This window comes from Sorex araneus, chromosome 6 (assembly GCF_027595985.1).
Source record: "Sorex araneus isolate mSorAra2 chromosome 6, mSorAra2.pri, whole genome shotgun sequence".
Classification (NCBI taxonomy): Eukaryota; Metazoa; Chordata; class Mammalia; order Eulipotyphla; family Soricidae; genus Sorex; species Sorex araneus.
This window is the reverse complement of record NC_073307.1, coordinates 111,299,467-111,318,577: the sequence shown is the minus strand read 5'-3', so window position 1 is coordinate 111,318,577 and position 19,111 is coordinate 111,299,467. Positions and strand designations below refer to the sequence as shown.

At 43.7% G+C, this 19,111-nt stretch overlaps 1 protein-coding gene across 2 annotated transcripts in view; it reads right to left on the bottom strand.

Moving 5' to 3' along the window:
• SWAP70 (switching B cell complex subunit SWAP70) overlaps positions 1–19,111 on the bottom strand; it is a 77,792-nt gene that overhangs the window by 41,639 nt on the left and 17,042 nt on the right. For both annotated transcript variants that reach the window (XM_055143997.1, XM_004613608.2), the window contains exon 2: positions 8,422–8,562. In XM_055143997.1, the coding sequence (XP_054999972.1) occupies positions 8,422–8,562 (141 nt within the window). The remainder of the gene's footprint in view (positions 1–8,421; positions 8,563–19,111) is intronic.

Below are 19,111 nucleotides of genomic sequence, written 5' to 3'. Positions count from 1 at the left end.
ACTTTTTGGGCCAAAGAAATAGCACAGTGGTTCAGGAGCTTGCCCTGCACTGGGAGACTAAATCTGTATTCAATCCCCAGCACCCCCAATGATCCTTTGAAGCTGCCAAGAATATCCCTGAGCACAGAGCCAGGAGTGCCTTCTGGAAAGACACAAATAAGAAAGACACAAACAAACAAACAAATAAACAAAAAAGGATTTGTTTGTCTTGAGACCACATTCAACAGTGTTAGCAGCATATGAGGATAGTCATCTCATCACATCCTCATCAGTACTTGTCATTTTCTGTCTTTTTTATGACACTCATCCCAGTGAGTGTAGAGCATGGTATCATCCTGTGCTTTCACTTGAACAGCACCGTAGCACTGTAGTACTGTCCTCCTGTCGTTCACCGATTTGCTTCAGCGGACACCAGTAGCGTCTCCATTGTGAGACTTGCTATTAGTGTTTTTGGCATATTGAATACACCACGGGTAGCTTGCCAGGCGCTGCCATGCGGGCAGGATACTCTCGGTAGCTTGCTGGGCTCTCTTGGCCACGTGCAAGGCAAACGCCCTACCCGCTGTGCTATCGATCCAATCCCACTTGAAAAGAGGTAACATAAAACAGTTTTCAAAGTGGTTGCGGTTTGGGGAGGGAAGCCTCCCAAGGGCAGTGTGAAGCCTGTGAGCCACTCCTGGCGATATTTGACCAACTAGGCTGGGCAGTTCATTGCCAAGACCCCACTAGACACCCACTGGCTGATCAGGCCCAGGGGTGCTTCTGTCCTATGGGCCATACCTAGTGAAGTCCGGAGGATTTGACACCCACAAGCAGTGGTGCTCAGGGAGCTATATGATGCCAGGGATCCAACTTGAGGCTTGCCCTGAACTATCTCACCACTTCGTCAAAGTGCTTTTTAACCGATCCTTACTATTACAGAGATAAATAATACAGGTTACTGTTGGAAATTAAAGGGGAGAAAGGAATTTATTGATAAAACATATCACACCTATAACTTCAACATCTAGAGGCCATCATGATAAGATTTTGACCCATTTACATTGAGTATTTTTTAAAACTGGGGATGGGACGCATGTATCATTGTTTAAGTTGGCATCAATACAGAATAATTTACCATGTCATTCCAACTTTTTTGAAAATATGAATTAGAAAGATTAAATTGTTATCTGATTCTTATTCTATCTTGAGAGCAGATTCTGTAAAGTAGATTTATCAACCAAAGAGTATAAATTCTTTCTGAGAAAACATTCTACAATCACTACCTAAAACCCAAAAAAGTCAGCTCCCCTATATTTATGCCACAAGCTAGTTGGGATGAAAACTCTAGTTTTGAAAACAGGTCAACTCAGTTATAAAAATACTCTTAGTACTTTGAGTCAAGGACTGGAGTGATAGCACAGCGGGTAGGGCATTTGCCTTGCACAAGGCCAACCCAGGTTCGATTCCTCCATCCCTCTTGGAGAGCCTGGCAAGCTACACATGGCATATTCGATATGCCAAAAACAGTAACAACAAGTCTCACAATGGAGATGTTACTGGTGCCCACTCGCGCAAATCGATGAACAATGGGATGACAGGGCTACAGTGCTACATTGAGTCAATTTTTTTTTTTTTTTTTTTTTGCTTTTTGGGTCACACCAGGCTATGCACAGGGGTTACTCCTGGCTCTGCACTCAGGAACTACTCCTGGCGATGCTCAGGGGACCATATGGGACGCTGGGATTCGAACCTGGGTCAGCCGCGTGCAAGGCAAACACCCTACCCGCTGTGCTATCGCTCCAGCCCCTTCAGTCAAAATTTAAGTCTATAAATATATAGTATTTCTTGCTATTTTATTCTTCCTATATGTGGAGTTCAGTGAAAAACAAACATGCTAAAATTGAAAACTACACATTTCTTTCTAAAATATTATCTTCCATTCAGACACCCTGAAGATACTGGCAGCTATTATTTCTGAAAGATGTGAGACTACTGATTGAAAATGTGTGGCAAAAAAAAATGAGACGTTGGAGTACATTTTATATCTTAGGTGAGATGGAGTAAGGAATCACGCATTTCTAGTCCTTCTATGAGTTAGAGGGATGAGGTTGGAGCTACTGTGCACCAGGTAGGGCATTTGCCTTACACACAGCCAACCCAGGTCCAATCTCCAGCATCCCATATGATCCCCCAAGCACCACCAAGAGTAATTCCTGAAGGCAGAGGCAGGAATAACCTCTGAGCACTGCCAGGTGTGGCCCCCTCAAAAAAAAGAAAAAAGGAAAAAAAATAACATTTTTTAAAGAGAAAAATGACTTTGAGTTAATCTCCGTTCACACCCTTGCTGCAATTTGGTGAACAAGCATTAAATACGAAACTCATAGCCCTCAATACCTTGCTAAACTGTTTTCAGTTAAAATCCAACAAACATCTTCACGACAGCACATATCCTGACCAAAGAGCGCCATACTCAGCTCATCACAAGGCCCTGTTCGATTTGGTCCCTGTCAGCCTCTCGAGCTTCCTCTTCCTACTTTCTCCTTTTGGCTTATGTTAGTGCAGCCGGGCTGGCCTTCTCTGTTTTGTTGTTGCTGTTTTCGTTCTTGTCTGCGGGCCCCTCCCAGCATGATGCTCCAGAATCATTCCCTGTGATGGCTCAGGGGAACGGGTGATGCTGAAGATGAAGCCCAGGCACCTCTGAGCTATCTCCCGGGCCCTGGCCTTCTTCTCACTCCTGCCTGAGTGCTCAGACATGTGGCCTCCTCTGCTCTGCAGCCTCCTCCACCACAGCACGCAGGCAATTCCTGTTTATTCTTTAGGTCCCCGCCTAAATGTTACTTCCTCAGGGAGATTTCTCCAGGTGGCGCCCCACCCTCTCCTAGATAACCCACACACTAACAACCCATTTTTCCTTCACAGCACTTAGCAATGCTTATCAGAAAGGCAGTTGTATTGTTGCTGTGAATTTGGTAACTGCTCCCTCCCTTACGGCAGAGCTTGTTAGACTCTTTCTACTGTCAACCCCCTTTGACTTATAGTGCCCACCGAGTTATACTTTCTAGATCGGGTGTTGTAGGGTTTTATTTAAATTTTATTTAAATTTAAATTTAAATAATAATAATTTTTTATTATTAAGGTAAAACTGGCTTACAACACTTTATGTTTTAGGAATATAGGTTTACATCTCTTTCAAATGTATGTTATCACACCACACCACTAAAGTATCTATAACCAAGCCCTGAGGCTACTGGACCCTCATCCTTTGTGCCCCTATGCCCGGAGGTCTCTAGTCACTTAATGCTGTGGTCTGAATCCAAGGATTGGTTTTTAGATTGGTTTTATCTGCCTCTATCTGCCTTTATCTGCTTTATTTCTTTATATTCTTCACAAGGTGAAATCATAGAGCATCTTTCTCCTAATGACTATTTTGTTTAGCCTAGTCCCCTTCATTTCATCCACATTATTTTCTGTTGTGGTTTGAAAATGGAAAAGTTTATTGGAAAGTAAGTAAAAGAGTAAAAAAAACTCCCCAGCAGGGAAGAAACTCAGTAAAGGACTGAATTCTCACCCACATTATTCCAAGTGGTGAGATTTCTTTTTGCATTCTATTGAGATTATGTGCCACCTTTGCCATCTGTCATTGGGCACTTGGGTTGTTGTGGAACTTTATATTTTAAATTGCAAAAGTAGGCTGGAGTGACAGTACAGTGGGTAGGGTTCTTGCCCTGCATGAGACTGACCCAGGTTCAATCCCTGGCATCCCATATGGTCTGAGCGCTGTCAGAAGTAATCCCTGAGCACAGAGCCAAAAACAAGTCCTGAACACTGCTGGGAGAGATAAAAAAAAAAAAAAACAACGTAGCTTTTACATAAATAAAGAGCAAAAGTATATGGTGTGTAGATTTTAACTCAATAAAACTGTCACTTTTTTTTCTTAAAGTATTTCCTTAAAAATCACAATTTAGAAATATTTAAGAGTAGAACTACTCCCCTCCTCGCCCCAACGAAGCCCCGAGTTGCTGCCCATGAACAGCTCCTGGCTCCTGAACAGCCACGATCCCAGAGGCACACAAACCAATCTCAGAACCCAGCGGCTCCTGGCAGAAATGCATCTGGACTGAGCATTAATCTACAGTGCCATGCTACCTCAGTGGGGAAAGGTGTTTGTCCCTTCGGCCTTTTCTCCCCGGCGGCATGGTGGCTGCCACCTTTTCAGAGCCTATTGGACAGCCAGGTATGAGACTGCAGTGATGTGACACGCAGGACAAAAAGGATCCAAGTGAATACTATGGGGGCTGGAGAGTATAGTATATTACGGGATGGGGGGTGGAACTGGCCCCTCTCCCCCTCCCGACGAGGCCCCGAGTTGCTGCCCACAAACGGCTCCTGGCTCCTGAACAGCCATGATCCCAGAGGCACACAAACCAATCTCAGAAACCGGAGGCTTTTGGCAGAAATCCCTCCAGAATTATTACTAAAATATCAGAAGTCCAAAATCACATGGCTGCTTTGCGGCTGTGTGACATCATATGCTCTTCATAATCAGCAATAGAAAACAAATTATCTAATGATCAGAACTTTTCGGCAGGTCTGATTGTTGGGGGGAAATTTCAAATAATAATGGTGGGTCTTTTGTCAAAATATTGTATGTGATCAAAGTGGAGAGAGAATAAAATGGAAATCATCTGCCACATAGGCAAGGGGAGGGGTGGGATGGGGGGTATACTGGGGTTCTTGGTGATGGAAAATTTGCACTGGTGAAGGGATGGATGTTTGATCATTGTATGACCGAGACTTAAACTGGAAAGCTTTGTAACTGTTCTCATGGCGATTCAAAAAATTAAAATTAAAAAAAAATAATAAAAAAGAGTGCAGTTATTCATTGGTAGAGCCCACTCTTCATATCTATGAGACTTGGAGTTCAATCCCCAGCACAAAAGGGGGGAAAAAGTTCCAGTTAAGCATCACAGGATTAATATGAAAATCAAATGAAAGTCTTTGTGTGTGTATATATATATATACTTATATATATATATATACATACACCCATACATACACAAGTATATGTTTCTTATATTACAAGAAAAGCAAATCTTGCAAATCACTGTGGTTTGTTGGTTTGTTTTTGTTTTTGTTTTTTTGCTTTTTTTGGATCACACCTGGTGATACACAGGGGTTACTCCTGGCTCTGCACTTAGGAATTACTCCTGGCAGTGCTCAGGGGACCATATGGGATACTGGGAATCGAACCCGGGTTGGCCGAGTACAAGGTAAATGCCCTACCCACTGTGCTATTGCTCCAGCCCCCAAATCACTGTTTTATATTTTCTTTGCATAGCTAATGAAACTCTAAGTTCTATATTAACATTCTTTAGTCAATATTGGCATTTTATTTCAACCAAGTTTAAAAACAAGGCACCAATCTTTGCTCAATTTAAACCCACACCATGGAAACCTTGGCTGCTTTATTTGGACTGAAGGACTGGCAAAATTCCACTCCAGGTGGCCAAGCAATGATAAACAAGGGCTCCCTGTTTCATCACATCCTCACTTGCTCTTTGAGTAACTTTTTCTTCACACGTACTGGCTAACCTTTTTGCTGCTATATTTTCAATCCCAGTTACAAAATTATAAAATAGCTCAATAGGAAAACAAAGAACATTTTAAAATTCAAGATATTTAAAGAAATTTGTAAGGAGGGGAATGCACTATTAGGATACAGCACTTCAAATTACTAAAGAACATTTTGTTATTTTGTTTTTATTTTCTTTTTGTTTACATTTTCACTTTGTTTTTATTTTCTTTTTGGTTTGGGGGCCACCTTACGGGGTGCTCAGGATTTACTCCTAACTCTGTGTTCAGAGCTTACTCCTGATGAGGCTCAGGTGATTGTATAGATGTCAGGGATCAAATCCAGTGCTCCAAGTGCTATCTCTCGAGCCTCTACAGAGTATTTAGTTTCCTTACCTATTGGTTCACTTTACGTATCTACTTTGTACCTCTGTGTTTGTCCTTTTTCTGTGTCTCATATAAATAGAATTAGAGACTGGAGAGTCAGTACAGGGATTGTGACGCTTGCCTTGCCCGCTGTTGCCCCCGTCTGATCATAAGCACTGCAAGGAATGGCCCTTCAGTACTGCCAGATGTGGCCCCAAACCCATCTCCCACACACAAAGAAATAAAAGTAAATAAATAAGAATCATATTGTAAGTATATGCCATTTGTGAGATGCCTGTCAAGAATGATTCCTGAGCACAGGGCAGGAGTAAGCCCTAAGCATCGCCAGTAGCAGCCTCCCACTTCAAAACAAACAAACAAAAAAATTGTAGTATGAGGCTATTATGAAATAACAGATAAAGATACAAACTAACAAATTTTTTTGGCATTTTGCAAACTACTAGCAAATTTTACTATTCTACTATAAATATTAATTACTGTGCTACTATAAAGACATTAATCATAAAAAATAATTATACAGGGACCGGAGAGATGGTACAGTAGGTTAAACACTTACCTTGCACACAAGTAATGCAAGTTCAGTCCCCAGAACTCCATATGATTCCCAGAGCCTTGCCAGGCATGATCCCTGAGCACAGAGCCAGGGATAAGCCCTGAGCACCCCCAGGCGTGATCCAATCACCCCACAGACAGACAGACAGACAGACAGACAGACACACACACACACACACACACATATATGTGTGTGTGTGTGTGTGCATAGAGAGAGAGCAATGAAATATTATAGCAACAAAGACATTAAAAAAATGTAAATAGTTGTATCTTAGTATGGTAAAATCTTTTTTTTGAAGGGGGAAACACATCCAGCAATGTTCATGGGTACTTCTGGCTCTGCTCTCAGGAACTATTCTTGGCAGTACTCACCCTTGAGTACTGTCACCTATATGAGATGACAGCAACCAGACTGGATCAGTCCCATACAAAGCAAGCAGCCTACCCTAGGCCCAGGGAAAGCATTTTTTTTTTATTTTATTTTATTTTTTTTTTTTTGCTTTTTGGGTCACACCTGGCGATGCACAGGGGTTACTCCTGGCTTTGCACTCAGGAATTACCCCTGGCCGTGCTCAGGGGACCATATGGGATGCTGGGATTTGAACCCGGGTCGGCCGCGTGCAAGGCAAACGCCCTACCCGCTGTGCTATCTCTCCAGCCCCAGCATTTTTTTTTTTTAATGTTTATCTGAATTTGGGGGCGACATCTAGCAGTGCTGGGGACTACTTCCGCTCTGTGCTCAAGAACCACTCCAAGGGGCTCTTAGGGGTCTATGCAGTGCCAGGCATCAACCTAGGCCTCAACCACAGGCCTCCCACATGCAGGTCATGTACTCATCCCTCTAAGCTATCTCTCCAGCCAAATATGGGTTTTATTTATTTATTTTTTTTGGTGGGAGAGGTTTGAGGGTTGGTTGGTTGGTTGGTGGCCACACCCCACAGTGCCCAGGAGGTTATAAAACAAAGAACCAGGCTGTGGCATAAGAGAAAAAAAGGTAGCTGGAGAGATGATAGTACAGTGGGTAGGGAGTTTGCCTTGCACACGGCTGACCCGGGTTCGATCTTGGCATCCCATATGGTCCCCAGAGCACTACCCAGGAGTTATTCCTGGGCAGAACCAGGAATAAGCCCTGAGCACCAAGGCTAGGAACTCTTTGAGCACCACTTTAAAAAAATAATAACATAATTGTGTAGGTGCGGTCTTCTTTAACAAATTAAAGAAGGTGTGCAAAGATAATCAACAAGTTATTAAGAATTATTACTCCAGGGGGGCTGGAGCGATAGCACAGCGGGTAGGGCGTTTGCCTTGCACGTGGCCGACCCGGGTTCGAATCCCAGCATCCCATATGGTCCCCTGAGCACGGCCAGGGGTGATTCCTGAGTGCAGAGCCAGGAGTAACCCCTGTGCATCGCCAGGTGTGACCCAAAAAGCAAAAAAAAAAAAAAAAAAAAAAAAAGAATTATTACTCCAGGAAATGGAAAATATTACTGGTGTTAAGTGCTAGCCTTGCACATGGCCAACTCCAGTTCAATACCAGGTAACAAAGGTCACCCAGGAGTGATCACTGAGCACAAAGCCAGGAGTAAGCCTTGAGCGCAGTCAAGTATGGCCCAAAATCCCCAAATAAATAAAGTGATTAATATCCCAAGCCCTGACAGGGGTGATTCCTGAGCACAGAGCCAGAATTCACAAACCCTGAGCACCAAAGGCTGTGCCCCCCAACCCCACCAACCAAAAAGAAAATAAAATATTAAACCCAATTTAAGTAGCAATGGATTACAAGGAGCCCCACTAGTTTCTTCCTTTCTCTTTTCTAATTTATCTCATGAAGCTTCACACCTTTTTGTGCTCACCAACAAGAGGCTCCCAGGCCAATATGAAATATGTGAACAAACCAGTGCTGAAAGCAAGAAGAGGTTAGAATCATACCTTCTCCAAAATGAATTTGTTCAGATAGGGCATATAGCCCTGATTGGAAACGGGTCCCTCATCGTCATCCCTGAAGTGTTCTTCAAGGGCAACAGGGTCATGCGGGACCTTCAGCACCGTGCACAGGTTATGCGAAAGGACCTACAGGGGAAAAGAGCAGTTAACTCAGCAGCACGGAACACTTGCACGGCAGCCACAGCTGTTTCCTGGCCCAGGATGAGGAACAGAGAAAAAACTAGCAAGTAACAGGTGACTACCGACAAGATACCAGCAGCCCACCCGCTCCTTACAATTAGCTTTCTTCTTCCTTCCCAGCCTTGGTTCATGCCGATCAAGTCTCTCTTCCATGAGCTGGGAATACAACACTCCTTATAGGTTTTTATAAATGGCACCACATAAGAAAGAAGATGGGTGTCTGGGGAGCAAGAAAATGTGTTCAGAATGAAACGGTCCCCCGAGCAGAGAGCAGAGCAATATCAGTGAGTAGGTGCTGGAAGGGGTGGAACTTAGCACAGGTAGTGCCAGAGTGAGGTTTGGGGGAGTTCTGGACAAGGTGACTGTCTGGGCTCCAATGATCCCCATCTGCTTTGTAGAAGGACCATATGTTTTGTTTTGTTTTGTTTTGCTTTTTGGGTCACACCTAGCGATGCTCAGGGGTTACTCCTGGCTTATGCACTCAGGAATTACTCCTGGCAGTGCTCAGGGGACCATATGGGATGCTGGGACTCGAATCCGAGTCGGCTGCATGTAAGACAAACAACCTACCTGCGATGCTATCACTCCAGCCCCAGAAGGACTATGTTTAATTAAACATTAATAGTAATCTTAAAGTATCCTAATATCTCTCAGTTAATTCTGTGCTACCAGGCTAGATTTTCAGGATAAGTATAAAAGAGCACAAATATAAAGAGAGAAGGAAATCAAGGACCTAATATAGAAATATTTTTAAAAGGGGCTACAGGGGCTGGGGCAATAGTATGGTGATAGGGCACTGGCCTTGCATATGACCAACCCAGGTTTGATCCCTGGCATCCCAGGTGGTCCCATGAGTCCTGCCAGAGTGAGTCCTGAGTGAAGTCAGGAGTCAGACCTGAACACAAGCTGGGTGTGGCCCAGAAACAAACAAACAGGGGCTGGAAAAATAGTACAGTGGGTAGGGAACTTGCCTTTCCATGGTAAACCCAGGTTCTATCCTCACCATTACAAATGGATTCATGAGAACAGAGCCAGAAGTAAGCCCTCTGAGCACAGTGGGGTGTGGCCCAGAAACAAAAAAGAAAATAAAAAGGAGAAAATTAATATGGGGGGGAAAAATAGCAAAAGTATCCCAGAGATCAGCAGAGTGTTTGATTGAAAGTATTTTGCAGGAATATGTAGTCCCTCCCCAAAGGAATGGTCTTGCAATAACATAGACACACTTGAACACTCAGGCAGTTGAAATACCAGTTTGGGCTATCTTGGCACTATATTCATTTCACATAAAATAAAAATTTAATAATGAAATTTTTAAGTCCTTTACAATTTATTTGTGCATTCTAAGCAGGTTAGCTTTCATAGTTTTGTTGTACTTCTTTTAATAGAGAATCTTCTTAAATGTCAAAGCCCAGGTTTTAATAGTCTCTATTTTTCAGGCCTACCCACCAGATCACTTTGAGAAGTCAAATTCATCTCAACAAATGTGTTCAATACCATTCAGCAAGTCACTTTTCTGTCACACATACTTCACTTAGAATTTTTTTAAGATTTAATTTCTTTCTATAGAAATAGTATTTACATATCTTCTTTCTACATCCGTTTTGTTTCTCAAAGCTTAACTCATGTAGAGATTCTTTTCTACATGCTCTGTTGATTTTAAGGAAGTAAGGAAAGGAAAGGAAGTAAATTCACAAACGGTTATAAATGAACTAATGAATACTTTTATTAGCCATTACAAAGCAGGCTGTGTTTCTCCAGCAAACCCCCTATTTGCCAATCGTAGAGCACATGAAAAGACCATGGTAGAGCTTTATTGAATGAAGAAACCTGCACCAGAGTAAGCAAAACCCCATATTTTCCTCCTTTATTTATGTAAAACTAAGAATCCACCCTCAGAGTGGTCTTGTGCAGATCAACTTCAAGAATCTGGAGCGTTGGCTTGTTCTTCAAGATATGTGATCTCCCTTGATCACATATCTCGCTTGCTTGACTCAAAGTTTCTCTGCCTCTTTATTTCCACTCCAGGAAAGCCTGTGTTCTCTCTCAAATATATGCTTCTCTCTTTGTGCTACGATAGTGCGACAGTGAAGTATGAGCAAATTGATGAACAACGGGATGGGACGGCAGTGCAGTGCAGTGCTGCTCAGAATACATACTGATTAAGGCAAGAGGGACTGAAGAAAGTCATCAAGAGGCTAACTAGAAAGAGGCAGTTAGTCATTTGAGCCTAAAAGAGGAAGCTTGAGCATTGGCAAATGAAGCATGCACACCTTCTGACTGCTTCCACTCTTTGCTCTATGGACCTTGTTTTACAATTCTTGCTATAACTTTTACAAAGATTGTGAAATTATCAAAATGTACATGAATCAAGTTTTAATGTACTGTATGATGGGTGTACGATGCTGTCCATTGTACCATTTCTTTCTTTGAATTCTCAGGCATTGTTTGGCAGTTCAAGAACTCTGTAACATTGAAAAATTAAATAAAAATTAAATATATGAGAAAATATTTCTAAATATGGCACTTGCCACTTCGTAACTGTAATCCCATCAATGGCCAACATCCAGAGACCATAAAACCAAGCTCCCAGAAGAAGTGACACATAGTCTCTTGCCCTCAAGCCTGGCTGTCTTCACCAGGGTCCCTCAGAGGGGTTAGGCTGAGTTTCCCTCCCCACCTCAAGCAGAGCCCCGGCAGCTGAAGACCTCCAGGGAACCCAGCCACAGCCATGCTCAAGGCCCCTCTCCACATGTGAGGCTTGGGCCCCTCTCCACATGCTCGGACAAGCCTCACACATGAAGGAACTGGCAGAGCAACCCAAGTGTGCAGGACCCGGGGCTGAGATCTCCAAGGCTGCTCAGGTCGGGACTGGGCCTCTTCTGCCCAGATCCCCCATTTTCCAGTAGCTAGGCGGTCACACCCAGAAACCTCCCCACCCCCATAATCCCATCAATGGCCAACATCCAGAGACTGTAAAACAAAGCTCCCAGAATCCACATCTTCTAGCCAAGTTCTCCCCCTTGAAGAACCTGGCAAGTACTGGCAGTTTTCCTGCCCGCACTGGAGAACCTGGCAAGCTCCGTGTGGCATATTCATATGCCAAATACAGTAACAATGATGGGTCTCATTCCCCTGACCTTGAAAAAGCCTTCAATGCAACACCATTGAGAAGGACAAGTAAAGAGAGGCTGCTAAAATCTCAGGGCTAGGATGAATGGAGACGTTACTGAGCCTGCTCGAGCAAATTAGGATCAATGGGATGAGAGTGATAGAGTGACATGTACTTCTAAATAAGTTTCAATAAAACCTACCTTGCTTTTTATAAAGTGAATTTAAAGAGCTTGAAAACACACTACAGAAATATAAAAGCATATAGCGTTGGAGATATAATACAGTGGGTAGGACTCTTGCTTTGTACAAATCCAACCCAGGTTCAATCCCTGGTATCCCAGATGGTCCCCTAGTACCATCAGGTGTAATTCCTGAGTGCAGGATCAGGAGTAACCCCTGAGCAATGCAAGGTGTGGCCTCAAAAGCAAAACAGAAAATAAATATAAAAGCATACAGATTTCTTAGATAAAACTGAAAGGTCAAGGGCTGGAAAGATAGTACAACAGATAGGTCACTTGCATTGCACGTAGTCAATACCGGTTAAATACCCAGCATTCTATATTGTCCCCTGAGCACAACAGGAGGGATTCACAAGTGCAGAGTCAGGAGTACCCCTGAGCACCACCAACTGTGACCAAAAAAAAAAAAAGCCATTCAAATTTTTTAGTTATTTGGGGATTTACCCAGGTGAAAATTCCCAACCACTTATGAAATTATGATATGGCCATAAAACATTGAGAACAATGTGGAAGCTCACTGTGAAGTGATATAAAAAGATCTCCAAGAGAAACTGAAAGTATTCATTGTACATAGGGCTATATGTAGGAGGTCAAATTTTCTGTAAAAGAAATAGGAAGGAAAAATAAATGCTGAGAGGACATATAGAGATTAATAATGGTGGGAGAAAGAATAGTTTGACAGGAGACTAAGGGTAGATGGACTTTTCACTATACTTCCTTTTTTTTCGTTAAGTTTTAGGGAAAAAAATTTCTTATATATCCGAAAATCTATATGACTGTATGACTGTCATACCATTGCTCATCGATTTGCTTGAGCGGGCACCAGTAACATCTCCATTGTGAGACTTGTTGTTACTGTTTTTGGCATATTGAATACGCCACAGGGAGCTTGCCAGGCTCTGCCGTGTGGGCAGGATACTCTTGGTAGCTTGCCGGGCTCTCCAAGAGGGGTGGAGGAATCGAACCTGGGTTGGCTGATGCAAGGCAAACGCCCTACCTGCTGTGCTATCGCGCCAGCCCAAAAATTTACTATTTTTGGGAGGTTTAGGTGAGGGAGGCATACTCAGCTAAGCTCAGGGCTTAGTTCTGGCTCTGCACTCAAGAATTACACCTGGGGCCAGAGCAATGGTACAGCGGGTAGGGCGTTTGCCTTGCATGTGGCCAACCCAGGTTTGATCCGTGACATCCCATATGGTCCCCTGAGCACAACCCAAAGTAATTCCTGAGTACAGAGCCAGGAGTAACTTGTGAGAACCACTGGGTGTGACCCAAAAGAGTAAAAAAAAAAAAAAAAAAAAGATAAAAAAGAAAAGAATCATACCTGGCAGGGTTTGAGAGACCATACAGAATGCCAGGAATCGAACCCAGGTCAGCCACATGGAAGACAAGCTCTGTACAGTCTGTACTATCTCTCTGGCCCCTACATGTTGTTTGTTTGTTTGTTTGTTTTGTTTATTTGTTTGTTTAATAGCAGTGAGCCTGATATCACAAAGCCACGTGTATTGACTTCAGTCTGTTTCTCGCACATTGACTGCAGGTGAAGGAAGGAGAAGGAGAAGGAAAAGGAAAAGAAGGAGGAGGTGTATTTCACAGCAATGTACCATGACTAATGGTTGAGTGAGGTGAAGTAATAAATAGTAAATGAATTCAGGAAGGGAAAGGAGTGTGTTACAACGAGTTCCTAGAAAAAGTAAAAGTTAAAAAAATGTAACCTAGGCTTAAAATGAGAATAGTTTATGAATATGAAAGAGGGAAACTGAAGACATCCCATATTTGATGAGGTGGGAAAGGGCAGGGGGGGGGGGGGAAGGCCACAAGTAATAAGACAAGAAGAGTAATAGATAAGGGCCAAAGAGATAGCACAGTGGGTAGTGTGCTTGACTTTGCCTTGCAGAACTCTGAACAGGACACCAACACACTCCTAAGACAGATCATTTAAAAGAATATTAGAGGGCTGGAATGATAGTACAATGAGTAGTGCAACATTCTTGCATGTGGCCAATCTGGGTTAGATTCCTGGTATCACATATGATCTCCCGCGTCCCACCAAGAGTGATCCCTGAGCACAGAGCTGGGAGTCAGTCCTGAACACCATCAAGTGTGCCCTCCCCACCCAAAAAAGAAGCCACCCTACCCACTATACTATCTCCCTGCCCCTCTATCATATTTTGTAGTTCAGCTACAGTATTCTTATTGTTTTACTCTGTTTTCGTGCCACACCCAGCTGTGCTCGGGGCTTACTCTGGCTCGATGCTCAGAAGTCATTCTGGCAGTGCTCAGGGGGACTACATGGGATGCAGGAGATAGAATTCAGGTCTGCCAGGTGCAAGACAAGCGTCCTACCCACTGGACTATCTCTTTGGCCCCTTGGCTACAGTATTCTCGAACTCTGTGATTTCTGTTTGGATTTTCCTTGAGCTTTCTCTCATACTTTTTCTTTGAGAAACTTCCCTGCCATTGATAACATTTCAGTGAGCATCATTAGGGTTGTTATTTTGAAATAGTCTTCAGGTAACTAGTTTTAGTTAATCCATATCAATGTCAGAAACTCATCTCTCTCCATAGCTATCTGCAAGCGTCTCTGCGGGGCCTCGGTTGACGAGAAATGATGAACTGCATGAGTTCAGAGCAGTTCTGTCCCAGTTCTGGTCTGGATCAGTGGTTTTGGCACTGATACTTTCCACCTTTCTGCCCCAACTATAAATGAAAAAGAAACCTGGGATAATGTACCAATAAACGGTGTGTTAAACACAAGGGCTTAATGTCCGCCCTTCTTCCTTCCCAAGATGTAGAGATTATCAAGGTTCTCTGAACAGGCCCCTCCAGTCACACACAGCTTCCCTTCACAGGATGTGCGTAATGGGCAACATTCAACACTAACAAAAAGGAGGTGACAAGCTCTGTTCCAACGAGCTTATCAGAATCAACATAATTACAGAAGTGGAATTCATAATGGCCACGCTCTTATTTTAAAAAAGGAGCATGAAAATTCCTGTCTGACTTATAAAATTTCAAACTAATGGCAAATTACCAGAAAACTTTTCCTAACAATGAACACGAATGACCAATTTCCTTACCTCGGCTATGCCCTGCCTGAGAGCATTGTCTAAGAGAAGCCCTGCCCCTTACCACATGGGGCCATTTTCCCTTCCCTGACAATATCCTTTCCTCTGCCCGTTGCTGCTTCAATCTTGTTCACTTTCTCTTAAATTACAGGTACTGTGTTCAGTCTCAGAATTCTCAGTCCTCTCTGATAAGACCCCCCCTCTTTCTCAGTTCCAGAGTACAATCAATCACTACCCTTTACCAAATAGATTTTCAATTATTGCTTATGTCCCTTATTCCCTCACCTAAAAACAATAAAAGCAGGAACTGAAAGTTAGCAGAGTGGGCAGAGTGCTTGTTTTGCATGCAGTAGACCTGGAAATGATCCCTGGGAACCCCAGAGGTCCACTCTGAGCCCAGCCAGGAGCGATTCATGATTGCTGAGCCAGAAATAAGCCCTGAGGATTTCCAGGTGTGGCAAAAAAAAAAAGCATAAAAGCCTACAGATGTGAAAAACCAAGCCTCTGAAATCCATCTTTAAGTCACTCCACAAGCCAACTCCATTTCATCTTTCTATTTTCTTTACTTTTCCCTACCCTCTGCACCAATCATACAAATTCAGCCAAACAATCTTACCCACCATGTCGTAAGCCACCCTGTACCCCCACCCCCCACCTGCTTGCCCAGGCCTGGCTTACGTCTACCTAACATGAATGTCATCCCTCCTAAAGCCTGTCAGAAACATTCAAAATCAGAGGGTCCTTCCTAACTCTACCTCACTCTGCATTTCTTTTTTGGGTTTCGGTTTTGGTTTGGGGGCGACACCTGGTAGTGCTCAAGGATCACTGACCGATGACGCTGGGGAACCATATGCAGAACCAGGGTTGCATGAGATTCCGGCGTGCAAGGCAAGGCCGTGTGCTCTGTACCATCTCTCCAGCCTATGTTCTCGTTTACAGTCTCACATGATTTTTCAAAATCCCGGTCTGTCGCCCCTTCTCCTTCCCCCGGCCCCGATGAAGCTCTGAGATGATGCCACAAACTGCCACCAGCTACCTAAGCTCCCACACGGCCATGATCCAGAGACACACACACAAATCTCGAAACTGAGCAGCTTGCTGCAGAGACCTCTCCAGACCCTAATTATTAAAATTTTAGAATTCCTAGGGTGCGTGGCTGCTCTTGGAGCCTGCAACATTATATTTTATCCATAACAAGCAATACAAAACCAATTGTCTAGCATTGCCTTTTCAGCACGTTTGAGTGGTGGTGGGGAAGTGTCGAAATATCAAATGTAACCACAGTAGAGAGACAGTATTGTGCAAATCGTCTGCCACACAGGCAGGGGAAGGGGTGAATGGGGTGGGGGAGGGCAGATACTGGGGATTTTGGTGGTGGAAAATGTGCACTGGTGAAGGGGTGGGTGTTTGATGATTGTATGACAAAAGCTCAAACATGAAAGCTTTGTAACTATACCTCAAAAAGGGGGGGGGGGAAGAAAATCCCTGTCTGAAATAACTGATCCTTACTTCCTTGCAATCCCACGGCACCAGCATGCTGCCCAGACACAGAGGGTAAATGGATACTTCTTGAAGTTCCTTCCTTAAAACAGCAAAATCATAATACTTTAATAAGACAATAATCAATCTTTAGCTACTTATAGATTAAAAGACTGAGGCCTAACACACTAGTTAAGTCACACACTTATTATTTTGTTGGTTGGTTTGTTTTGGGGTCATACCCAGCAGTGCTCTGGACTTACTCCTGGCTCTGTGCTCAGGAATCACTCCTGGCAAGGCTTGGGAGACCATATGGGGTGCCAGGGATCCAACTGGGTCGGCCGTGTGCAAGGCAAGTACCCTACCAGCTGTACTATCTCTCCAGCCCCCAGACACTCACTGATTCTTAACTCAACAGGAACAAAACATAAGTTTTCTAACTATAGGACCCACAATGCTGCCCAGTACTAGAAGCATTTCCTTCTCCCTCATCATATCCTTCAGGCTGGGTTATTCTTCAAAAACTGTAGGAAATCTTCTCTGGCGCCTCCATCCACTGAGCTCTTAGTTCAGCATTTAGTTATATGCTGCTCCACATGTTAACAGTATCTCATATAACTGCTACGGCAGAGCCTGGCAAGCTCCCCGTGGCGTATTCGATATGCCAAAAACAGTAACAACGAGTGTCCACTATGGAGACGTTACTGGTGCCTGCTCGAGCAAATCAATGAACAATGGGACAACAGTGCTACAGTGCATATAACTGCTGCTCAGAGAGAAAGGGAACCCTGCCTAATCGACTCATTTTCTTTTTTTAAAAAAAACTTTTTATTAAATCACCATGTGGAAAGTTACAAAGTTCTCAGGTTTATATGTCAGTTATACAATATTCAAACACCCATCCCTTCACCAGTGCCCATATTCCACCACCAGAAACCCCAGTATATCCCCCGCCCCCACCCCCTACCCCTACTGTATAACTAATGAATTTCACTTCATTTTTTCTTTACCTTGATTACATTCCATAATTCAACACAAAACTCACTATAGTTGTTGGAGTTTCCAACCAAGAGAGACAGACCTACTACATTTGATAATTAGTTTTTCATTGCTGGAAATGAAGAGATATGTAGCCCCACTGCTACAAGTACATAACTCTCTCTCTCTCTTTTTTATTTTTCCTTTTTCCTTTTCCCTTTTTTTTTTTTCTTTTTCCCCTTCACCTCCCTTCCTGCGCCTCATAGTATGGTGTACGCCACGTCGGCCAGCGTGGGGCTTTTGCTTAGTTCACAGTCCAGAGAGGTGGCTGCTACATTAAAAACCTTCACTATTTCAACAAAAACTTACTGTTATTATTTGGAGTTTCCCCCCCAAGTCAGACCTGTTCAAATGGAACCGTTTCACATTGCTGACAATTATAAATGTTAAGTCGCGCAGACGCAGCAGCGTCCGCGTGGTTTTGGATTTCTGTATAAAGTCCAGGGAAAATTCTGCCAGAAATTACATAGCCCAGCTCACAGTCCCAGTGCATTGCTGTAAGAAGTCTCTGAATTCAAAGTCTTTAGGCGCAGAGAGTCCGATTCGCGCTCAGCGGCTCCGGATTTATCTGGGCCGAGGGCGTGCCGGTTATGCCCCCTTCCCATGAGTTCCTGGGAGCCCCAAAAGTAAAAACCTGTGGGTTTGGAGTCACAGAAGATGGCGCCTGCCACGTGGGTGCCACCAGGCCGCTGCTTTCCGTGCAGGAAGACAGGGTGGGGAGGAAAAAAATCCACCCCCGGCAGCACAGAGTTGTAGCCCAGTTCGGTGTCCCAGTGCATCGCTATCGGATGCTGCGCTGGATGCCCGAATGTGTTACATCTCTGGAATCAAAGTCTTTAGGTGCAGAGGGTCCGATTCTCGCTCAGCGGCTCCGGATTTACCTGTTTAATCGACTCATTTTCTATCCTTCAGTAACTAGCATACGCCACCGGCAAGTGTAGGTCATTTACGGGCAAATCAAAGCAGGATATCTGGACCAGAAAGATAGTAGAGGCTGGCTGGAACAATAGCACAGCGGTAGGGCGTTTGCCTTGCACTCGGCCGACCCGGGTTCGATTCCCAGCATCCTATATGGTCCCCTGAGCACCTCCAGGAGTAATTCCTGAGTGCAGAGCCAGGAGTAACCCCTGTGCATTGCCGGGTGTGACCCAAAAAGCAAAAAAAAAAAAAAAAAAAAAAAGATAGTAGAGGTGGTAAGGTACTTGCCTTGCATGTGGCTGATGCTGGTTTGAATTACCAGCACCATATGTAGCCCACCGAGTACTGCCAGGGTATGGCCCAAAAACTAGCAAGTAAATAAATAAGCAGTGCTTCTAACTCAACACCAGTTGTTATGAAGCCATCTATAGACTTCATGCTACTAAGCTCAATATACACCATTGCATTACATTCTAAATAAATCACCTTCAATAAATTATCTTGGATATTTCGCTAACTTAGCCCTCTTCAAGAAACCAAACAAAAATAATGAGAAATTTAACCACAACAAAAAATACTAAATTTCAGAGCTGGAGAGAGAGTCCAGTGGGTAAGACAGTTGCCTTGCACATAATCAACCCAGGT